The sequence below is a fragment of the Heloderma suspectum genome, chromosome 1 (genome assembly GCF_057233095.1).
Source record: "Heloderma suspectum isolate Gila_16-S chromosome 1, 16-S_ref, whole genome shotgun sequence".
NCBI lineage: Eukaryota > Metazoa > Chordata > Lepidosauria > Squamata > Helodermatidae > Heloderma > Heloderma suspectum.
The window spans coordinates 208675334-208699894 of NC_139458.1; the positions used below are offsets into that span (position 1 = coordinate 208675334).

General features: G+C 44.5%; 1 protein-coding gene across 1 annotated transcript in view; it reads left to right on the top strand.

The window, feature by feature from the left end:
• The window catches only part of LOC146358673 (aldehyde oxidase 4-like), a 96085-nt gene that overhangs the window by 23091 nt on the left and 48433 nt on the right, over positions 1 to 24561 (top strand). Inside the window, 10 exon segments of the mRNA XM_084817127.1 lie at positions 1268 to 1348; positions 2069 to 2213; positions 3211 to 3303; positions 3844 to 3995; positions 5250 to 5343; positions 7504 to 7613; positions 8617 to 8801; positions 13506 to 13668; positions 15118 to 15210; positions 22214 to 22383. Of these exon segments, the coding sequence (XP_084673253.1) occupies positions 1268 to 1348; positions 2069 to 2213; positions 3211 to 3303; positions 3844 to 3995; positions 5250 to 5343; positions 7504 to 7613; positions 8617 to 8801; positions 13506 to 13668; positions 15118 to 15210; positions 22214 to 22383 (1286 nt within the window).

Genomic DNA, 24561 nt, shown 5'->3' on the forward strand with positions numbered 1-24561 from the left:
CACACACACACACACACACACACACACACTGCATGGCTATCTATATGTAGCCCACAATACCTCTACATTAGATGGGAGAAGTGGGTGGGTTCAGTCTTTTCTGACAGTGTGATTCCCATCCATATTTGCAATAACAAAGAAAAGAAACAACAACAGAGATCAAACTTAAGTGTATATTGAAATTACACAGAACAGGTAAGTGACAGTAATACTCTTGATATTGTTGACAGTCTGGTTGCTATTGCTTCATAGCAGCAAAGAAGTCACAGTTTCCTTCAGCTATTAACAGGGTGCACAGAAGACAAAAATACGGGATATAAGTCCTTTTATAGTTGTTGCAGTTTTCTTGTGCAGGAATCTAAATCTTCATTCTTAATTGCTTGTATCCTAAAAACAAGTAAAGCTGTCCTGTGAATAACACAGAGTCTGAGGGCCTTCCCTCCGGAGCCGCTTTCTCTTCTTGGGCAAGGCTGGACTGACTGACTGCTGGAAACTTCTCAAAGGAGCCCGCCCGGCCGCCCAGAAGAGCACTTGCTGAGCATGCTCCAATATCTGGTTCTACAAAGAGAGGGGGGAAGGATAATAACCCCACCCAGTGCCAGCAAACAAAGGCATGCTAGATTTACCATTTTTTTAAACAACGCCTGGGAGCAAAAACTGAAGCACGAGTTACATATAGCTTCTCTCTATTAAAAAAAAAAAGCAAAACATTTTCATAAGAGATACATAATTTGGAAAAACCCAGCAACACCTTGATATCAAAACATTATAACTCTGTACAGGGAGAGACAGGCAACTTCTGGCCTAGGCAGTAACAGGAGCAGAATAGAGCCTTGTTCTCCAGGAGTCAGGGCCAGTCCTCAGTCCCAGGCATTGATAGCAGCCTTCCCCAACCTGCTGCCCTCCCGATGCATTGGAGTACAACTCCCATCATCCTCAGCCAGCCAGCCAATGGGCCTTACTGGCTGGGAATTGTGGGAGTTGTAGTTCAATGCATCTGGAGGGCAGCAGGTTGAGGAAGGCTGATGTGACAGGAATAGGATGAAATACCCTTTGGCCTAGATGGTACACAGCAAGAGCTCTCTTCTCTGGCATGATGGTCAGTGTGATAGTCCATGCATGCAAAAGACATATGCACACACACCTGAACACAAACAATTGTCTGGATGTATAGATGGGTCACTGTAGAGGTATTAAATCTGGGTTTTCCACTTCCCATAATTGTTAATAGCAAACATTTGTTTATTTAAAGTATCTTTCCCTTTAGATGTGTTCAGGTCTATGCAAGCCAGAAGAATTCCATCCCAGGGACCCAACCCAGGATTATATATTTCCTCCTGAACTAATGGTAGGCGATCAATCTTTTAAGCATGCTTGTTGTGAAGGATCCTGTAGGAGGCTGGCAGTCTTTTTTAAAAGAAAACATGTCAGTTTCATATTGAATTGGGGAGGTTGTGGGTAGAACTCCATGTTATACCAGGAAAACTGGTGAACATGAATACAGGACGGGGGGGTGGTGTTTTCAAGGGACGATCAACAGATGGCATAGAAGGAGCTTAAACCTTCTGGCACATGCCAATTCTCCCCTGAAAATGCTCCATTTTCCAATCTTGGAGCCTGGCTGAGGGGAAAAAAATTGTAGAAAAAACTGCCTGGGAGGGGAGAGCATTTGAAATGGACAATTGGCAGGTTTCAGCCAGGGCTGGCCCAAGACTTTTTGCTGCCTGAGGTGGAGCAGCAAATGGAGCCTCTCCCCCAAGATCCCAAGACTAGTCAAGTTATTTTGGCACCTCAGGCAGAAAATCCCATGAGTGCTTCTTCTTTTTTTAAGGCAGGAATTCATGAAGATGCTACCACAGTATAGATAATCTCCCAAAGTTTGTGGGGCTGAACAAAAACAAAACAAAAATTCACTGTTTCTTACAAAGCATCCTAAAAACTTTGCAAAAAGGATATTAGTTAGGTATGAGGTATGATTAGTTCTTAATGAGGGTTTGGTTTCCTTGAGTCACCCATTGTGTGACATCAGCATTACATGCTGCATCATCAGTCTTCTTTTTCCTCACAGCGAATGGCCGAAGAGAGCAAAGGACGAACTTTGGTTTTCAATGGAGAGAGGACTACATGGATTTCTCCTGTGTCTCTACAAGAACTTCTTAACCTGAAAGCCAAGTACCCCAGCGCACCTCTTGTTGTAGGGAACACGAGTGTAGGTGAGTAAATGGAGTCCCTCATGTCACATGAGCAGCAGTGAGCATACATAGCATGATGTGAATCTGTAATGGTAGCCATTGAAAGCTTTAGGTGAGAAGAAGCTCCTAGCTGAGCACCCAACCTTTGCTATGTGTATATGGGTGTGCATAGATAGATATAGCTAAAGATATACCTAGTCAGTTGGCTCTGTGTTAGTAACATCCCTGGAAACAGAAGCCTGATGTAGTAGTAATCAATGCACTGACCTTTCACAGATCATACAAAACGCCTCAGGCTAGCTTTGATGATGTCATTTGACTAGGGACAGACTTACGCATGCAGCAGAATGAAGCAGCAGAGCCTACAACTGGTAGATCGGACTGTACCACTACAGGCAGACAGCATGGAATATAATTTTTGAATGTTTCCTATGTAAACAAAACAAAAATCCCCAAACCTCCCTACACATAGAAAACTAACACATCAAGGAGAAAGATTCTAGCTACTGTGCTAGTTTTTGACCTGCAGGGAGATGGGGTTTGTTTGTTTGTTTTTAATAATGTAGGGGCTATTTAAAAATGTGATTCCCACCTTGTCTGAGGGGCATGACAGTAGTAAATATCAGATTTCATTCTTAAATGCTTGACTCACAGATGCCCGGAATGGACACAATCCTGCTAGTGGTTCTAGAAATCTGTAATATCACTCTAAGGGTGGGAGTAGATGGATGGTGGTAGGCTCTGTGTTTTCAAATGCTGGTTACATCAAACAGCAGCTGGGGGAAGTAATTGCAGGGGGAAAGCAGGAGTGGGTGGGGGGATGGAAGGGGACTGCAGGGCAGACAAAGGAACAGTTACGCGTACACACACGCGCCTGCTGCTTTCCCACCTGAATTCTACCCTGATTACATTTTACAGCTGTTCAGAGCAGCCCATACTTGAAGATGCTGCATCTTCTCCCCTGCATCTTGTCTCAGCTTAGTTCTCTGACGTCTCATGTTCATTTTGTCTCCATTAGGGCTCGATATGAAACTTCTGGGTATTTATCATCCACTTCTCCTCCATCCTGTTAGGATTCTGGAGCTGCATGTTGCCAGCGTTGGAGACAATGGTCCGTCTCAAATGTACCTAAGAAGCCCCTGGGGCAATTACTTTGGGATCACTGTTTTAGTACTTCAGTTGACAATAAACTCTACAGAAGAATGAACTAAAATGATAACATGTTATTTATATATATATATATATATATATATATGAGAGAGAGAGAGAGAGAGAAGGAGGGAGGGAGGGAGGGCGGGAGAGGCATTAATTCTTAGGTCATGGAAAGGATCATCGTTGTGCCATTGAGTTTTATGGTTACAAGTCAGCTGTGACTAACTTTAAAAAAAAATTGGTCAACAGAACGTAGCCATGACTGACTTTAGCTAAATTAGGATCATTGTAGATAGAGAAATAGATATGTGTGCATACACATAGTAGATATGATTTTTCTCATTTTTCTTATTTAGAAGATGTTCTATGTATGCACGTTTCTATCTTAGTCTGCCTCTCTGACAAACACCATTTCTAACACCAGCTGTGCCTGCAGATTGTGACTACTACTAAATATGCCAAGTGTGTTTTTCCTCTACCAAAAATAATTTGGTTCCAGGCATCGTGATAGGTGCAGCAACCCACTTGGCCCAGCTGAGAGACTTCTTATCAGACGTGGTCCCAGACCTCCCAGCAGAGAAGACAAAGGTTTACCGTGCTCTGTTGAAGCACCTGAGAACGCTTGCTGGAGAACAGATCAGGAATTTGGCTGTAGGTTTTCCATATGATTACCTTTCCCAAGGTTTAGCTTACCTCATGCAATTGACTTCACAGGTCTGCCTTCTATTCCACATTCTAGATTTACCTTCGGAAAACCCAGACACCGTTTTTTCACGTTGTCAACTGCCCTGATAGTCCCGCTAAGCATCTGCCATGGGCTTCCTCCTCCCTACCCCAGAACTGTCAGATGGATCACTAAAGGCAATGCGTGGCAACAGCAGAATGTTTGTGGGTAGAAGCAAGGAGATACTTGTTGGGGAGGAATCCACTCTGTCCCTGCCATTGCCTAACTCCCCACTCTCATCTCCCCCAATATATGCTGGAGAGGCATGGTGCCCATTCCAAGTATGAGGCCTGGACACAAATCTGTCAGTCCCAGTCAACAAGCTGACAACCTGGTAGTTGTGGCTCTCTGATACGGAGAGACCTTAGTTATAAGTCTCTCATTTTAAGGAGCAATGGGAAACTCTCAGGTGTCTCATTCATGCCAAGTTACACAGCCCAGACAAATACCAGAATCTTTATGTCTCATTCATTTTATCCATCTGTCTTTTCCACCATGGGGAGAAAAGGAGTGTGTGTGTGATTTTTGGCTGAAAAGGGGCAGGAAAAGTCACTCACCCCCAACACACACAATGCAAATCATTCTTCCATTCCTGATGGTAGCCTTTCAAGGCTGTTCTTCATTTTCAACCGTTAGGGAAGAGACAGAATTCTGTGTCAGGACTGGTTTGTCCCCTTACTTTCCCATTTAGATCAATTAGATTTTTAAAATGCTTAACTTTACTGGATCGAGCTCCAGTTGTCCTCCCTACCATAACCACTATTATAGTAGTTATTAAGCAAATCAGCAAAGAAGAAATGAATCACATGGATAAGAAAATGTATGAGGCATTGGATCCTCCCTCCACCCTCCACAGTATACAGCTACCCCTGTTTGAAGTATAATGATACCAGGGCAGGAAGGCAAAAATATATAGAAAGATGTCACCAAACATCTAGCTATGAAAAAGTGAGGGAAATAAGGGATATCCTGATAAGAATCCAGATTACAGAGATGTTGATTTCATCGAATTTTCTTTCATACCAAGGTATAGGTGTGGTCATTTTAAAGTATTTAAACTTCAGTTATTGTTGAATAAATCTATTTCTCTTATTTGATGAGATGTGCACAAAGCCAAACTCCAGAGAGTTACGAACATGTCTGTGTTTTAGAGAGGTACATCAATAAGTATTCTCTGCTAGTCTTTAGGAGGACACATTGTAAGCAGAGGATCAGCCTGGGATCTGAACCCCATATTGGCAGCTGGGAAAGCTATTCTCAATCTGGCATCAGCAGGTAAAAGGAAATGCTCCCTGTTATATACATTTTGGAATCGTGTAGCCTGATAAAAATGAAATAGCAGTTGCAGATACAAATTAGGAGTTTCAGTAATTAAAGTCTGGCATTCTTATGTAATCAACTAGCTACAGGCCAGTTGTGATTCTGGAGTTGTGCTCTACCCAAACAGGTCATCAGCGATGTCAGAGCGGACAGATCTGTTCAGTAATGGGTGCACACACCACTTTGTCACATTTGGATCCCTGAATCAGGACCAAAAATCTTAAGAGTGCTAGATTATGGGCTCCTTCACATGGAGCTTTTATCCTGCGATTGAGATTGCTCCTTCACAGAAGTTTGTGGGCTCTTTACATGATGGCGTGACCCTGCCGTGACACTCCAGGGCATCTCCTGCACTAAATGTCCTTTGTTCCATTTTTAAATCGATTGCAGATAATGAGCTATCAAATTACCCCGCTGTGTTCTGCTTTGGTTTCCTCCGTGAAAAGAGTTAAAGTGGCAAGAAGGGGAGCAAGATCAATGAAAGATAATGGAAGACTCAGATATGGGAAGAAGGGGAGGGAAGGGGAGGGGGGAAAGGAAGCACGTGTAAAGGGAGTCAGTTGTGATCCTGCATTTAAAATGGAAACAGAAAGCCCTGTTTTAAATGCAGGATTTCAGGCTGGTGTAGAGATGCCCTATGGCTTCCCTCCCTCGTTCCCCACACCACCCCTGCATACACAATATTCCAACCAGAAATACTATTTGCACATGGCAACCTGTTTCCATTCTGAGTGGGTTATCTTTGGTAGATTGAGGTGCATCATTGTAAAAATAAACTGGAAGGTGATGCACCTGAATCATAACCTGGCTGTGTAGTGACAATAGTTCTAGTGGAGGAGGGGACGACTCACTACACTCCGAGCCCCTTAAAAATTGCAAACCCAAATCTCAAGGCTTCTTCACACGGAACTTTTATTCTGCTATTGAGATTGGTTACTCACTGAAGTTTGCTGGTCCTTTACATGACGTCATTAACCTCCAGGGCATCTCCCTCACTAAATGACCTTTATACCATTTTTTAAAAGATCATAGATAACGAGCTATCAGATTATCACACTTGAATTCCACTTGAGTTCCCTCATAAAAAAAGGAAAACCTGCAATATGAGGAGCTAGACCACAGCGCCATCTAGTGGCTGTATAATGAAACATATGGAAGACTCAGATAAGGGGGAAAAGGAGGGGGAAAGGTGGGGGAGGGAAGCACATGTAAAGGGAGTGTATCGTGATCCTGCATTTAAAATGGAAGCAGAAAGGCCCATTTTAAATGCGGGATTTTAGGCTGGTGTAGAGATGCTCTCAATCCTAGAAGGCACTGGCAACTGTAATGCCCTTGCTTTCCTTCCTCCTGATTTCCTCTTAACGTGTTAGAGGGAACAAGGGGAAGAAAAACATACCAAATGCTCTCTCTGTAAAATGTGGGATAATGTTATAGTAAATGAATACCAAAATCAATACTAGGATAATACCTTTATTAGGTCATCTTAAAGGTAAAAAAATAGTGTGCAAGCTTTTGAGTTCTCCAGATCTCTTCATCAGGCTAGGTGGTAACAAAGCCAAAGGGGTGGGGGTGGGGGGTGATACTGGTGGTGGAGAGAACATCTGTCTGATGTTGAAACCATGGAGTCTGCACTTAGTCATAGTCTTAAGATGGAGTGTGAAGGAGGTTGTAGACATTCAAATCAAGCTCTAACAGGTGCCGTGATAGTTTCAGGTTGCACCTAGGGCTGTCCCTAGGACTGAAAGACGGTAAATGATAAGTAAATAAAAGTCCCTTGTATTTATCAAATGGCAAAAGTCAAGAGAGCCTCCACTCTGACAAGCATGAAAGTTTGATCTTGCAAAGTTGTAAGCACACTGCCTTGACCATAACAGAAGTAGAGGTCACAGTTTACTAGCCTGGAACAGCTAGAATAATGCACTGCCAGCACCCTTCCTACAGGTACTTCTGTTGGGTAAATCAATATTTGAAGAGTCCCAGGGAGGTCTGCTTTGTAGATCTCATACAGATACAGGGTATATGGTCTGCTGTCTTTTTCTCTTACATGGGGCAGATAAGATCGCATCTGTACTGGTACAGAGCACATTGTCTAAAGAGTATTATTTTCTCTATCAGATGGAACACGACAGATTCCACTGAATGATGAATTCCTCACACGAGTGCCACAGGCAGACCTTTTGCCAACTGAGGTCATCGTCTCAGTTTTTATTCCATTCTCAAAGGAAGTAAGTGTGCGTGTGTGTGTGTGCGCGCGTGCGTGTGTGTTTCTCCTCTCCCTTCAACCCAAACCTCAGGATGCTTTCTGCATCATGGTACGCTTTGGGAAGAATTTCTGTATCAAAATCCTATCATAAAATCAGGCCATGCAGGTACATAAACGACAGGCACATGGAGCTGGGCATCATATGTCCAAGAATGCAGTATTTATTCATCCACCTGGAAGAATATGTATTTTTATATTGTATTGTATTGTATTGTATTGTATTTTTTTTAATTTAAACCACTTAGAGATCTTACGGTATCAAGGGTCTTATAAGTAGTTTAAATTATCTATCTATCTATCTATCTATCTATCTATCTATCTATCTATCTATCAATCAAAATCTCTCTCTCTGGACAATGATAGCTCTGGTGACTGAATGCCTCATGTTTGAAGGTGTGATGTTGCAGGCCTTGCTCCTCTTACTTGCTTACAGCAAGAGTGGAAACTGGAAACTGGAAATGCTCAGCTTTTTAGGCAGTGTGGCCTAGTGAGAGAGAAAGGCGCACAGTACATGAGGTATAATTTTTAAGTAGAACAACATTTGAAGTTTTTGTGTAATGGAGTTTAAATTTAAATAGTGAGAGAGAAAGGCGCACAGTACATGAGGTATAATTTTTAAGTAGAACAACATTTGAAGTTTTTGTGTAATGGAGTTTAAACAGGAGGTGCGGGGGGAGGGGCATTGTTCCGCTCCATATTCTGCTGAAGGAAGCCATGTCGCCAGTGTCCTTCAAGCAATTGGGCTCGATCCCATGCAGGCTGCTTTTTCTTCTCTAAGAAGCATTAATAATGCCACTTGTAGATGGCCCTCACTGTTTCGTACATGGAAGCATCTTCCAGATATGAATTTCTTCATGTGTGAATTAGCTTTAAAGCTCCACCTGTGTTTTTAGGAAAGCAATTCAGTGAAGCAATACTAGTATGGAGCGGGAAATAACCAGATTTCTCTTCCTTGGTCCTGCCAGGATGAATTCCTGTCAGCCTTCAGACAGGCAGAGCGTCGAAAAAATGCACTGTCGGTGACAAATTCCTCCATGAAAGTCCTTTTCCAGCCGGGCACTGATGTCATTGAGGACCTGGCCATTTTTTATGGAGGCATTGGCTGTACAACACTGAGTGCAAGGAATTCCTGTCAGATGCTCATAGGAAGGTATGATGATGATAGTATTTGGCACTGTATTGAAATAGCTACTACATATAGAGAGGCGGGGACGGGGAGAGAGGCAGAATATAGATTAATTTATTTTATTTATTTACTATTTATTATTTAATTTATTAATCGCCCATCTGGCTGGTCACCCAGCCACTCTAACCATCTTCCAAACAACCTAGGAAGACAAAACTGTGTACATATAAATTAGGTTCCATCCAACATCACGCAAGCAGATTTCCACTTGCATAACAGGACTTCGTCCCCTTGCTCTCCTCCTCTTTGCTTCTCTCTGCATGCCCCCAAATCTCCTCCAGAGAATTCCCCAACCTTCCAGAGCAGACGTGCTGCAGGGGGGTGGATGGGTGGGGAAATCTCTTACGCCAGTGGTTTCTATTCTGCTGCTGGATGGACAGCATTGGATACAATTGTTCGTCTACAAGTAGGGATGTCTGGATTGTGTAAAATCTGTTCTGTCTGTGTTTCACTGACTGTCAGGTGCCTTTCATGGTCTGCCCAGCGATGGAATTGGATTTTTTTGCTTCCAAATTTGCACAAATTCACACATCCAAAAATGCGTAAATCCCCACACAATGCGCAAATCCCCACAAAATGCGCAGTTTCATGCTTTAGCCTATGGGGGAAATGCGCATTTTCGGCTGTTTTTTTATTTTTGCATATTTTTCTATGACCAAATTTGTGCAAAATTCCCAAAGGTTAGAAAAACGGTCTGCAACTCTGCAGAATCCGCCTGACAGAGGAAAAGCCAGTCTGCTGTGGAATCCATGGGTTGGATTCATAAAAATCTGAACTAATTTGGTTCCGTTGCAGATTTCTCAGACATCCTTATCTACAAATAGTAAGCACTCCTTCAAAAGAGGGTGGAGGTGGGCTGGTCAAATGTCTCCCTCATTTCAAAAGGGTTTCCCAAAAACTCAGCATGTTGTTCTTGAAAAAAATCACCAAACTACATAGGGGTGGGAGAGAGGGGAGAATTTCAGCTTCTGTGCATATGAATCTGCAATAAGATTTCAGAGAATGATTTTATTTCTTAAAAATCAGTTTTCTGTCAAGTGTTTTTATTTAACTATTTTGTGGACCCAGAGAATCACAGGGCTCATGTAGGGATGGTGCAGGCACCGATTCTGTCTGGGAATCTGGCCAGACCACCCCTGCCCACATCCCTGAGCCCTGCTTGCGGAGCCCCTGCCCCCAGTCACCCCCTGCTCACACTTGGCAAGTGCATTCACAAAAATACACATTTGTGTGCATATGCAAATATGTGCATTTTTGCGATCGTCATTTTATTTCTTAAAATAAAAAAATATTATTGCAGAGCTCAATGAAGTGGAGCTCAATGAGGCTGCCGGGGTGAGTGTAGGCTGCTCGCTAAGCACAGGAGGGGCTTGAGCATGGTCCAGGGACTGTCGAGTGGGTTAAGGGTCTGGGCAGGCATCCAGAGAACCCGGATGGGAGTGGGTTCGCACATCATGTCATGTAATATAATCCACTGAATTGTGGCAAAATCTTCCATGCTCAGATAATCCTAACCCATATGGGATTAAATTACTCAGATATCCCTAATTCATTATTCCATATTAGTCAAGTCATGGTCTATGCAGATCCCATGAGTACTACATGTTCAAACCCTGCTTGTGAGTTTCCAGAGAAAGTGTTATATCCCTATGTTCTTCATGCCCAGTTTTTCCCCAGTTTTGCCACTACTAAGCAGCAACTGAGAACTGGGAAAGGCATTGGTAATTTTTGGCCATCACTACCAGTGTCCTGTTCTGTGACATACAGATGAGCTATGACTGTGTTCTGTCCCAAGCAATGGCCACCGCAGCATGAGAGTTCTGTTTCAAGTGAGTGGTTCACAGCAAGGGTTCAGGTTCCAGCAATTCAGAGTCAGGCCAGGCAAATCAGGGAAAAAATCAGGGTCTTACAAGGTGAGCAAAGTCTGGGTTCTGGCTAGGCCTGGACAGCTGCATAGGAGGCTCAAGATGAAGGCACATAAGAGAAAGCTTCAAATGTTGTTTCATCAAAAGGAAACCCAAACTGAGACTTAAACAGAGCTGCAACACTGAGCGGCTTGCTCTGCCTCCAGTGATAGAAGCCAGTTAAAGGGGCCTAGTCTGTTTCAACCGTTGTTGACTCTGATGGTGGGGAGGAGACAGTGGTTCTATGGGAGTGTCTGGACTGGAGTCTTTGGAGTCAGAAGACAGCAATGCAACATTCTCAGGCTGCAGAGTTGCTGGAAAAATGGGCTCCTCTTGCAATGGGGCCTCCAGAGTAGTGAGGACTGGGGCCAACTCTGAGAGCAAGTCCACCACCTCTTCTGAATTCACAACCTCGTTCCCTGAAGATGGGTAACCGGACCTCTTTGTCATGACAGAATATCCTACCATAGAAATGACCTATTTGAAGGATACTGCTTTCCAATCCCTCATATGGAAACAGGAAAGGGAATCCCATCTGTTGACTCTTCCCATGACAAAGTGTTCTTCACTACAGGCCACCCACACACACCATTTATTGCTATTATTAAAGGTTCAGCCAACTCTACTGCTGATCAGTTATGAAAAGAATAATTTAGTATGAAGTATGGTGGTAATCTTACTGACGCATGAATGAGTAATGCGTACAACTGCATAATCTTCTACATCTCAATGTTGCCAGTGGAAGATTTATATGGCAAAACTCTAGATCTGTAGCCACATGAATAAAGCTTCTTACAGTGCAGTCCTATGCATCACTACTCAAAAGCAGGCCTCATTGGTTTCAATGGGACTTAGGGTACTTCGACACAGGGCTTTTATTATGCAATTGCCTTGCCTCCTTCATGGAATTTTTTTTTGGGGGGGGGGAGAGCCTAGATGCCGTTGTCTTCCATTTGTAACCCTCCTCTGTTTTCCCACCAGTTCTTCTGCCATTTTTCTTCCCACAAAAAAACCCCCATTAAGGAAGAAAAGGTGGAATAGCTGCATAGTGTCTTTTGATTGGTAGTGCTAGGAAGCACCCTTACTCTCATGTAAATCGGTACAGGGTTGCAGCCATTCTATCGCTGGAATGTCACATATTTATTCTTTTAATGACCTTATTTTCACTCAGGATGCCATTTGTCTGAAACAAACACTAGTTTTGCTATATATTTTCCTGATATAGTGAGCTTTTCTACAAGAGGCTCTTAATCTGCTGTACCTACTTTCGGTTTCATTGCAGAATTAGGGATGTCAGAGAATTCCGCGACGGATCTCGGTGAAGCCAAATGCCAGTGGATTTGGCCCCCCGAAATCCGTTGCGGAACAAAGCCCCCGCCCCCCAACCCACGAAAGGCACGCGGGACGAAGTCCCCGCCGCCCCCACCCCACGAAAGGCGCATGAAACAGAGCACTTACCTGCTCCCGTCCGTGCTGCTTTGCGAATGGCGGCTGTCCTGCGGCCGCCATTCGCTTCCTCCTCTTCATAGCCATGATAGGCTACATAAATACTTACGTAGCCTATCATGGCTAACGCAGGGACACCATTTGCATCCCTGCGGAGGCCGTGATAGGCTACTTAAGTATTTATGTAGCCTATCACGGCGGGGGGGGGGGGAACCCAGCGTATGCAAATGGTGGTGGCTACCACCATTTGCGTATGCTGGTTTCCCCCCCCCCCGCCGTGATAGGCTATGTAAGTATTTACATAACCTATCACGGCAGGGGGGAAAAAATCCAGCGTACGCAAATGGCGGCAGCTACCGCCATTTGCGTGCGCTGGGGTTTTTCCCCCTGCCGTGATAGGCTACGTAAATATTTATGTAGCCTATCACGGCTCAATACAGGGACGCAAATGGCGGCGGCTATGACAGCCACCATTTGCGTCCCTGCAGGGCTGCCCAGCGGCTGGATGTTTGGCTGCGGGTGGCTGGAGCCGGCCGGCGGCTCCGCGGCTTGGCAGCAGAGCGGAGCCGGCCGGGCAGGATTCCGGGGGGAGGGACGGAGCGCCTCCCCCCCCCACGGATTGCCCGGTGTGGAGCCAGGTAGGTGTTTCGTACATCCCTACGCAGAATGGAGATCCAAGCACTACACAAGGAGCATTTCCTTTCCTGCTTTTCTGCTACATAACCTCTAGGGGGCACTGTGGTATAGCAGAATAGCTCAAATACACAAGAGGAAATAGTGCTTTCTTTTGTTTTCACCATTAAATGCTACATTTTCCCTGCTCTAAAAAAATTCGCCGAAAATGCTGGTTAGACACAGAAACGAAAATAGAGCATCAAGACATCGTCTAAAGAACCTGTAAAGAACTGTGAGTAGGGAATGACAAGTGCATGATAAATGCCTCATGTAGAAAAGCCTAGTAACTGGAGATTTTCATAGAAGGATTATTTTATATTAATACTTTCCCCAAGAAAAGTACAAAATTACCGCTGGGCCTTATAATAATTGCCTGAGGAGGTCTTGACTTAAACATTGGGGGATGCTACAGCACCACCCGAGCTGGCTGTCCTAACCTTGAGTGCCATTTTTCCTGCCTTGACTGCCAATTTTTCATGGGAAGGCAGGGTATAAAATAAATTTAAAATGTATAAATAACCTGTACGCAGGAATGCTCTTGACTTCAGTATATGCAGGGAGGGGTTTCCCAACCCATTGAAACTCTGACTATATTACACTTCCAAAAAATAAGTGTGCTTGTCTGTATCATTTCTCCCCCCAGAAACTGGAATGAGAAGATGCTGAATGAAGCTTGCGAGCTAATTCTTGAAGAAATCAAACTCTCCCCCTCAGCAATAGGTGGGAAAGTAGAATACAGACGCACTCTGCTTGTCAGCTTCTTCTTCAGATTCTATCTGGAAGTGCTACAGGGTTTAAAGAACAAGGTAATAAATAATAGTCACTCTCCATATTTGAGTGGAAAGATGGTTGCTTATTTTACGGCTCTTGGGTTCTCCTCCTTGTCTGTACCCTCAGTTCCCCAGAGGTCACGTGGTATGGAGAGCTGTTCTGTGTGGATAAGCCCTGTCTTTCTGTGGCATGCAAGCCGGTGGACTGGCCACACCCTTTACTGAGGGGAGGAATTGGCTGCTGTTCAGGGCCAGGTCACATGAGATGCTTATTTCTGCATGTGAGCAGTCCCAACCATTTCCCCTCAGCCCTTGTAGTTGTGCCTTCAACAGCAGATTGATACGTGATAATCTTTACCTTCATGTTCAGAAAAACGTCACAGGGTGCTTTCTGCCATTCAAGCTGATGTTAAAGGCACAAGAGCAATTCAGGGTATTTTCGGATATGTATTTCTCTCTCTGAGCAGTTTGTAACCCTACTTGGTACATATTCAAACGGTGCATAACGCACTAAAGATGGGTAAGAAGGCAAGTGTCCTTCCTCACAAAATATTACCCCCCTTTCCTACCCTATTATAGATCACCATTTCAAGTAACAATTCATCATTTTTGTACACCATTTTGGCTCCACCCACATAAAAAAAATGTCTTGTGTAAAGGAGCCCTTACTTTCTGTGTAACAAAAGCTGCTATGTTTTATTCAGCTACCAATTTCTCAAATCCAGTAATTTATGTTGGCCTAAATATAACCTAATGTTATTTAAGATGTAACAAATAGAGATGTTACCACATGAACAGAAATTTCAGCACATGACAATTGTGTGTAGAAGACACACCAAAAGTTGTTGTGTGGTTCAGACCTTAACTTTAGCACTTTGTACACATTCTAAAAATGATTACTTTCAATTACTGAAAGCAAGCTGATATAGGGCTGGTTTGGATGTAACAGTATATCATTTTTTATCGTTAGAAGGATGAGCCTAACCTCTTCCCAGGCTTGCATGCTCCCTCCACTCCCCTCTACGCTCTTGTATCAGTGAGGAAGAGATCATATGTTTCCACTTCCATTTTAGATAACTGCAGCCTGCTGTGTGTCCAATCCCAGACAAACTGTGGTTAATCAGCCATGGTTAGTGGAAACAAGACAACTTCAAACCATAGTTTATGAAGTTGGCTTATTTTCACTAACTACAGTTAAGATTAACCACAATTTAGGGTTTGGACAAGACACTAAACTGTGGTTAATCTAAAATGGAAGTGGGAGTTTCCAATCTTCTCTTCACTACTGCACCAGAGGAGGAGAGAGTAGTTGGGAGCATGTACGCTGTGGGGAAGTTAGGCTCATTCTCATAAAACTAAACCGTGGTTTAGTGTTACATCTGAACACAGCCATTCTGTTTTGACATGTGATTGTTCTCCACAAAATTCAGCTTTTAACATGTTGGTCTAATATATAAAATGAGGTCTTAAATTATCTTCCTTCAGTATCCATCCAAGTATCCTGACTTGCCAAAGGAATATGTGAGTGCCTTAGGTGAGTTCCATGAGAAGCCACCCCAGGGCATGCAAATATACCAGGTCAGTGAGGTTATTTTCATAGTGATTTTTCCACATATAACATTGGTGTTATCCTTCTTGATTGGTATTAATGTCAGTGCTATCATGTTAACTCACCTTTCTCTTACTACAGGGATTGGTGGCTTTCAGTACAACAGGGGCTATGTGCTCCCATCTAGACATATGTACAAAATTGTGCACATTCTTACGAAGCATGCATTCGCTAAAAAGAACCTCTTCATATTGGCAATAGAACATCTGTGGCTAAGAAGGCAATTCCCACCCAAAAGATCCACACTCAAGAGACAAGACTAAAGAATCTGATTTCCTCCAGAGGTTTTAGACTACAGCTCCCATCATCCCTGAGCATTAGCCCTGCTGACTGGGACTGATGGCAGTTCTAGTCTCAAACATCTGGAGGTATCAGGTTGGGGAAAGCTACTCCAGTTGTTAGCAATCTAATGATCTATGGCTTTCAGGACGACAGGGACTAGTATTTCATACAGCTAGAGCCAGGATATCTCCCCTATGGTGTTATATGTAACTTCAAGCCTCCATGATATAGATGATACAGTTTACTAGCAGAGGATGCTCATATGAATAGACAGAGGTGCGACACCTGGAGCCTTTCACATCTTTGTTGTTGTTGTTCAGTCATTAAGTCGTGTCCGACTCTTCGTGACCCCATGGACCATAGCACGCCAGGCCTTCCTGTCCTGCGCTTTCTCCCGGAGTGTGCTCAAATCCATATTCATTGCATCGGTGATGCTATCTAGCCATCTCATCCTCTGCCGTCCCCTTCTCCTTTTGCCATCAATCTTTCCCAGCATCAGGGTCTTTTCCAGGGAGTTTTTTCTTCGCATTAGGTGGCCAAAATATTTGAGCTTCAGCTCCAGTATCTGTCCCTCCAATGAGCACTCAGGGTTGATTTCCTTTAGGATGGACTGATTTGACCTCCTTGCAGTCCAGGGGACTCATAAGAGTCTTCTCCAGCACCACAGTTTGAAAGCATCGATTCTTCGGCGCTCAGCCTTCCTTATAGTCCAGCTCTCACAGCCATACGTTGCTACTGGGAAAACCATAGCTTTGATTATACGAACCTTTGTCGGCAAGGTGATGTCTCACATCTTACAAATATAGAATTCAAAGTTGGGAAGTAGTGGGTCATCCCTTTTTGACTGCCTTCCTGTTGACCGATTCTCATGAAACACACTTCATTGGAAAGCTTTTAACACGCAGATTCCACGAATAACAATGGTTTTCACTACAATTCAAAGTCAGGAGTTTTGTCCATAAGGCTTAAAAAAAAAGAATTAGGCTACCTTCTATAACAATGTACTATTAAGTTTTATTTTAATATAAAAATGTCAAGTATAATTGAACAAACATAATTAATTGCAAATTGGAGCAAAATGAAATATGAACACAAAAAAAGGCCTCTGTATGCCTTTATAAACACAGGTGCAGGCCAAAGTGCAGTGATATGCCAGTAATATATGGCCTGTAAACAAATCATGAAGGGATTCAGAGACACCTACCATTAAAAGTAACTCAGTGAAAGTTTAGTTATTGCTCAGAAAGGAAGTCTCCAGCTGTTAAATTTAACAAAATAACATTTAAAGGTCTTGGTACATCTTTAGTTAAGTTAAACCTTTCGTTAGATTTTATTGTTCTCCGCGAATTATGTTCGTAGGGAACCAACTTGTTATCAATAATGTCATTAATTTCATACTTCCTTGGAAAATAGCTAAAGAGAAGGCCAGTGAGGATTTTAGGGATGTACGAAAGTCACTTACCTTTCCGCGGATTCTGTTCATGGGGGGGGGTGTTCCGTCCCTCCTCCCGGAATCCTCAATGGGGGGGGAGACGATCTGGTCCTCCCCCCCGGAATCCTCGACGGCCGGCTGTGCTCCGCGGTGGCTCTGCGGAGCGGCTGGCCAGGCCCAAGCCAGGGCCGTCCGCAGCCGGATTTCCGGCCGCGGAGGGCTCTGGGTTTAAAAAAAAAAAAGCGTACGCAAATGGCGGCAGCTACGGCCGCCGCCATTTGCGTTCCTTATTTTTCGCTGTCTTAGTCTACATCAATATTTACGTAGACTAAGACAAAGACAAGAAAGGGGAACGCAAATAGCACCCAGTATGCTATTTGCATTTCCCTTTCTTTTCTTCATCTTAGTCTACGTAAATATTGACGTAGACTAAGATGGCAAAAAATAAGGAACGCAAATGGCGGCGGCCGTAGCCGCCGCCATTTGCATACACGTTTTTTGTGTGTGTGCTTTTTACCCAGATGTGATAGGCTACGTAAGTCTTTACATAGCCTATCACGTCTATGGGGGGGGAAAAAAACACACACAGACTGCAAATGGTGGCAGCGGCAGCCGGTCGGAAGACCAACCGCCGCCGCTGAAGCCGCTGCTGGAGCCGCCGCCGTCCGAAACATCCGCCCCAGGTAAGTCTCGTCCCGGGGGGCATCCGCGGGGGTGCGGGGGGGTGGCAGGCCGTTCTGCCATGGATTTCAGGGGGCCGAATGCACTGGCATTCGGCCTCAGCGAGATCTGTCGCGGAATTCTCTGACATCCCTAGAGGATTTATGAGCAGGAACCTGAAGGTTAATATTTGTACTAGAATAAACCAAGCAAACGTGATCATGCATTTTTATAACACTGCACAGCAAAACCATCAGGGCTGAGTCAGAATGGCAAAGCAAAGGTTTTATACAGTTAATAAGTCAATGCTAAATCTGCCTTCTTTTCAAAAGAAACATCTTGTTTTCAAAATGGTGAATTTACCAGCATTTCTGTAAAGGAATACTTGAGTTAACCAGGCATGAGATAAAGGATAGCTGGTTAGTTAGGGATCCAGTAGACCTGGGCTGGTTCCACACTAGGTATTTAATGTGGAATTGCCATACCTCGTTCACTCACCTTTTTCGGGAATTCACATGACATCATCATCCCTTTGTAATCCTCCCTTGTTTTCCCCATGCTTGTTTCATTTCTTTTCTTACTGCAAAGAGTCTGCCTTTTTTTGAGAAGGACAGAAGAGTAGCTCCATCTCCAATGGTATAAATGCCCTTAGCACTGCTATTCTGTCTTTTTTAAGAGGCATAGTATCGACATGGGAAGTGACGTATCAGGGAGGCGAACCCATCACAGCTCAGCCCACATTCACTATACTCTTTGCAATGGGTGCCATATACATGACATATATGGCACCCGCTGCATATATGTCATCTACCTTTAAATTAGCACTAAACTTCTTTTCTGGCTATATTTTTAAAAGCAACAACAACAAAATATTAGGGATAGGCTGCTTAAAGGGTCTATAACACTAATTTTAGAATTAAAGGGGAAATCCTTGTCCGTCCCTGCCATTTCAACAACACACTTTTTTCCTAATTTGAACACTTCCAAACTATACTTCTGATCCAATTTTTAAAATATATTAAAATATTATACGTGAAATGCTGTTTAAATAAAGAAGTGTTATAGTGTTGTAACACTATAATGCTAATTTTAAAAATAAAGTGGGGAGAAGCCCTGTCTTGTCAAAGCCATTTTAGCACTGCGTTTTTTCCCAATTAAACACTTCTGATCTACACTTCCTCCCAAAAACAAATGTATACACTTTGTTTTTTGACATTTCATGTGTGGTGATGGACAATCACGCTTAGGGTACAATGGGCCCTGGGAGGGTGTCCCAAGGGCCATAGGATACTATGGACCACTCCTTCTGTGGGCAGAGAGGGAGGGCCTGTTATGGAGAGGGAGTGTGCCCCCGGACATGCTCCCTGGATGGTGGTGGAGCTTTCTGATGCCAGGGTTGCCCCACCAGTGGTGCTGTACAGATAGGGAGGTCAGAAAGTGTGTGTGATCTGGGGGTATGCCTGGGGGAAAACTATGCCAATCCTGGAGCTGGTGTAGTGAAGTTCCCTCCCACTGATAGCATGGGAGGGAATTTATCAAGAAACTAAAAAGAGTTGGGGCAGGGGGTGGGGAGAGAGATAATGCTGCTCTTTCCCTCCTTTCCTTCTCGGTCGCACAGGCCCAGGAGGACTCAGGAAGTGGCGGTTCTTCTACGGGTGTCAGAGAATTCCACCACAGACTCCAGTGAGGCTGGATTCTTTAGAATCCAGCCCCCTGGAATCCTTGGTGGAATGGCCTCCGCCATCCCGCGGAATCCCCCCGGGACGGAACGTACCTGACGGCGGATCCTGCGGCTCCAGCGGCTCCGTCTGTGGCGGATGCAGCGGTGGCTCCGGCTGGTCTCCCAGCCGCTGCCGGGCTGCTGTGGCCGCAAATGGCAGCCGTCGTAGCGGCCGCCATTTGCGTCCTTGCAGTAAGCCGTGATAGGCTATGTAAGTATTGACGTAGCCTATCACGGCAAAAGGCAGCCACGCAAAGCCATTTGCGGCCGCAGCAGCCCGGCAGTGGCTGGAATTCCAGCCCCAGCTGGCGGCTCCATGGAGCTGCCACGAAGCGGAGCCAGCAGGGGAGGATTCCAAGGGGAGGGACAGAGCGCCTCCCCCCCCACCGCGGATTGATCGGCATGGAGCCAGGTAGGGATTTCGTACATCCCTAGGTTCTTCTGACAGGGATTCTCCCTCCCATGCCATAATAGGATTGCTGTGTTAAATTAATAACCGCTTAGCACTAAATAACTAATTGATTTTTTAAAAAACATTGCTAAGAATTCCCCCCCCCCCCAAATAGATTGGATGTTCCCCTTTGCCACCCACAGCAGCTAAGTCACAGCCCCTGAAGTGACTGGAACATAGCCAGATGAACATACAGAAAAAGTGTAATATCCCCAATAGTGTACAATTCAATTGCAATTCCACTTTTAGCTTATGGGAGAATGGAAATTATTTATTGGCACTAGAAGCCACCTGTCTGGAAACAGTCCTTTCCAGTACAATCTTCTGGTATGACCTAATATCTGCCTGTCTATTTATGTGAGTATATATTTTTAGGTTGCTTCTGAGCCACAAAATTCTTCAAAATGGTTTAAATGATTAAAAATCCAGAAATAAAAGAATATACATATAAAAATAAATACAACAGTAAAAACCAGGGACACAGCAACAAAATGTCAACAGAAAACCATGGAAACAATATCATTCTAAACCAATGGTCCAATAAAGCAGAATTGCTTTTAAGGAGTGTTGGAATGCCTGTAGTATGGGGGCCGTATCAGTCTCCCAGGGGAAGGAATTCTACAACCTAGGCACTACTACTGAAAAGGCCCTGGTTTGTGTCAGTGTTTATGATGGTGGCGGAAAGCGGAATACATAGCAGAATACATAACTCTCAATGAGTTGGCAGATCCATGTGACAGAAGGTGCTCTTTTAGTGGCACTAGTCCCAAACCAAAGACATTAGGGCACCCTTCCCCAACCTGGTGCCCTCCAGATTTTTTGGACTTAGATTCCCATCAGCCTCAGTCAGCATGGCCAATGGTCAATAATGCTGGGAGTTGCAGTCCAAAAGACCTAGGAAGTACCAGGTTGGGGCAGCCTGATTTAGGGCAAGTGTACTCGTCTTTCTGAGCTCTGTCTTTCACCTGTTGAAATTAATAAAATAGCACTTGGCTACCTCACAGAAGAATTTTGGGAATAAATATACAAAAAGTGTAGTCAAACTCAGTCATTTATCTGGACATAAGCCCCACCAAGTGCAATAGAATATACTTCCTAAAATATTGCTTCAGTTAAACAGCAGTGTGTGTATGGGATTACTGCCTTAAATTTCCTGTACTCCATGGCAAGAGTTTTCATGACCAAGGCTGCAATCCTAGTTACACTTGCCTAAGGCTTTCTTCACATGGAGCTTTTATCCTGTGAGTGAGATTGCTCCTTTGTGGAAGTTTGGGGGCTCTTTACATGACGCCGTGACCCTCCAAGGCGTCTCCTGCGCTAAATGCCCTTCGTTCCATTTTTAAATAGATCACAGATAATGAGCTATTAAATTACCCCGCTTGTGTTCTGCTTGAGTTTCCTCCGTGAAAAAGGAAAAGCCACAAAAAGAGGTGCTAGATCAATGAAACATATGGAAGACTCAGATAAGGGGGAGAAGGAGGGGGGAAGGGAAAAGGAAGCACATGTAAAGGGAATCCATCGTGATCCTGCATTTAAAACGGAAGCAGAAAGCCCCATTTTAAATGCGGGATTTTAGGCTGGCATAGAGGTGCCCTAAGAGTAAGCCCCACTGAACACCATGACACTTGTTCCAAGTCCACATGTGAAGGACTGCACTGCAAATAATCTATAATACCAAGGATAGTAAAAGAAAACCACTATATATACACCCAAGAAGGCTTATTGGCCTTATTTCCACTGCCAGTATTATTTTCTGCAAGGAAGGTATTAACACAAAGAAGTCCTGTGCAGCTGGTTATTATTGAAAAACATAAATTGTACATCAAGGCAGCTTATCCAATTAATAAAAACAAGAAACATCAAATAAAACCAAGAAACAAGCTACAGTTAAGTAGCTATTTAAAAGCATCTGAACAATCAAATGCTAAATACCAATGACCAGTCAGAGAAAGGGGTAAAACAGTTTTGCCACCACTTGACGCAGCAGTGGAGTTGCAGGAAGCAATAGCAACAGCCTGGCCGTGTCCCTGACTGAGAATGGCCCAGTGGGAATGATGAAAAATATGAGATATTTCTCCCAAGTCCCCAGGTGTCTCCAAAATGCCCCCCTCCCTTTAGCAGGATACAAATGGCCCTGCAAAAGTGTGGGGGGGGCATTTTTGGCCCAGCCTGACGTAATCTCTACTACAGCCTTCCCCAGCACTAGGCCTGGCTGGTCCTCCAGATAAACTGACCAATCTGTAGAAAGCAGGAGCTTTTGCTATCAGTAGTAAAATTCTGCAGATCCTGGGCCTCACGTTCAATTAGTACATGCTGAAATTCAATCTTGTCGCACCACCGAATTTCAGCAGGAATTTCTGAGTGACGCTGAGTCATACTCCTCAGTAATCTAATGAATTGTCTCAATGACTCCCTACTCTGTGACAGGATGTAGACCCTCACCAGCCTGCTCAGGACCCAGTGGGGCGCCCCATCAAGCACCAGTCTGGCATTAAGCATGCCACTGGTGAAGCTGTCTATGTTGACGACATTGCTCCAGTGGACGGACAGCTCTTCATGGCTGTGGTCACCAGCACACACGCCCATGCGAAGATTCGGTAAGTAACAAAAGAGAGCTTTGTGTGTGAGAGATAAGTGCAGCTGTCCACAGGGGCCCATATTTTTAACAGCTTGAGAACATTTCTCAAACCTTTGTTTTGTTTGTGTCAGGGGTGGGTTGGGACAAGCATAAAGGTTACAAACGTAACGTAGGTCAAGAAGGTGCCCAGTTATTTTAAATCAGAGCAGAATGCAATTTGGGGGCACTGGATGTGCTCCAACCCACAGGGCTTCTATTTTTAGCCTGCCTATATGTCCCACCTCTCTGTATTGGTTAAGACAGCAAGGGTGGAATTCAGGGCGGACCCGGCTTGCCTATTTATTTCAAAAGGTGGGCCCAACCTAGCTAGTTATTATTATCTTGGGGTCTCAGTATTTAACCTTTTACTTGTGTTAGCACAAAAAATAAATATTTAGGAAATTTAATTTCCATTGGGTTTTTTAAAATCAAATGATGATGATGATTTCTTGTATGCCTTTCTCAAAAAAAGACTCAAGGCAACTTAGAACATAATGAAAACATACAAAATTTAAAACGGCTAAGGAAGCAATCCTATAACCCTTAGACAACATCTGAGGGGCCATAGGATATTCCGGATTTCCGGAGACAGTGCTCCAACCTAGGAGGGTGGAATCTGTGCTTCAGCCCTCCTCCCCTTGCAGCCAGTGTGGAAGAACCATGCTGGCTGCTCTCCAAGGTTGGGACCTCGATCTTGGAGGATGAGGAAAGGGGGCATTTTGATGGGCAGGGAGGGGAGGAGACTGGAGAGGCCAGGATATCTCCACCCTCTTTCCCTCCCACTCCAAAACTCCCCAGCTAGATGGGCAAAAAAGCCTGTCTAGCAAAAATGCAGAGCAGGAGGACTGGGAGGTGAAGATTGCCTCCACTGCTTCTCCTACTCTGCACTGGATGACCATAAGCCTCCGAGTTCAGAGTTCATGACCATCATGATAGGATTGCGTCCTAAAACTATTATCCACTAAAATATGTATGTATGTATTTATTTAATTTCTTAAATGCCCACCTGGCCAGTCACCTGGCCACTCTGGGCAACGTACAATGATACAAACAGCTTAAAAACAATAAAATTACACATGAAAACATCATTTTCTAAAATTTCCCTAGCCCACCCCAAATGCCTGTCTGAATAACCAAGTTTTCAATGCGTGGTGGAAGCTCATTAAAGAGGGGGCATGGCGGAGTTCCCTAGGGTGGGAGTTCCACAGAGTGGGGGCCACCATAGAGAAGGCCCTCTCCCTCGTCCTCACCAGCCTAGCTGTCCTGGCTGATGGGACAGAGAGAAGGCCATCCAAGGCTGATCTTGTTGAGTGGCCTGTCTGGTGTTTCTGGAGGTGCTCTTTGTGATAGGCTGGGCCGGAACCATACAGGGTTTTAAAGGTCAAAACCAACACCTTGAATTTGGCCTGGAAAACAACTGGTAACCAGTGCAGCTCCTTCAGCACTGGAGTGATGTGATTACGCCGGCAGCTGCCTTTAATCAGGTGAGCCGCCGCATTCTGTACCAGCTGCAGCTTCCGAACCGTCTTCAAGGGTAAACCCACGTAGAGCACATTACAGTAGTCTAGATGAGAGGAGACCAGGGCATGTAATACCAATGGGAGCAGATGGTCGGGAAGGTAGGGGCGCAGAGGCCGTATCAGATGGAGTTGGTACAGCGCTGTCGGGCTCACAGCTGACACCTGAGCCTCCATGGACAGCTGGGAATCTAAAATGACACCCAGGCTGCGTACCTGGTGTTTCAAGGGTAGCCGTACTCCAATTCAACACCAGGTCAACATCCCCCAACCTCCTGTTGTCTCCCACCAAAAGTACCTCATCAGGGTTCAGCTTCAGCTTATTCCTCCCCATCCAGCCACTCACCATCTCCAGACATTTGGACAGGGATTCTATGGCCATCCTTGGTGAAGATTTAAATGAGAGGTAGAGCTGTGTGTTGTCCACATATTGATGACACCACACCCCAAACCTCCTGATGATAGCCTCCAGCGGCTTCACATAGATGTTAAATAGCATCGGGGAGAGGATGGAACTCTGTGGCACCCTACAAGTGAGTGGCCACGGGTCCAAAACCTCCTTTCCCACTGCTACCCTCTGGTACCTGCCAGAGAGGAAGGACCGGAACCACCGTAATACGGCGTCTCCAATGCCCAAACCC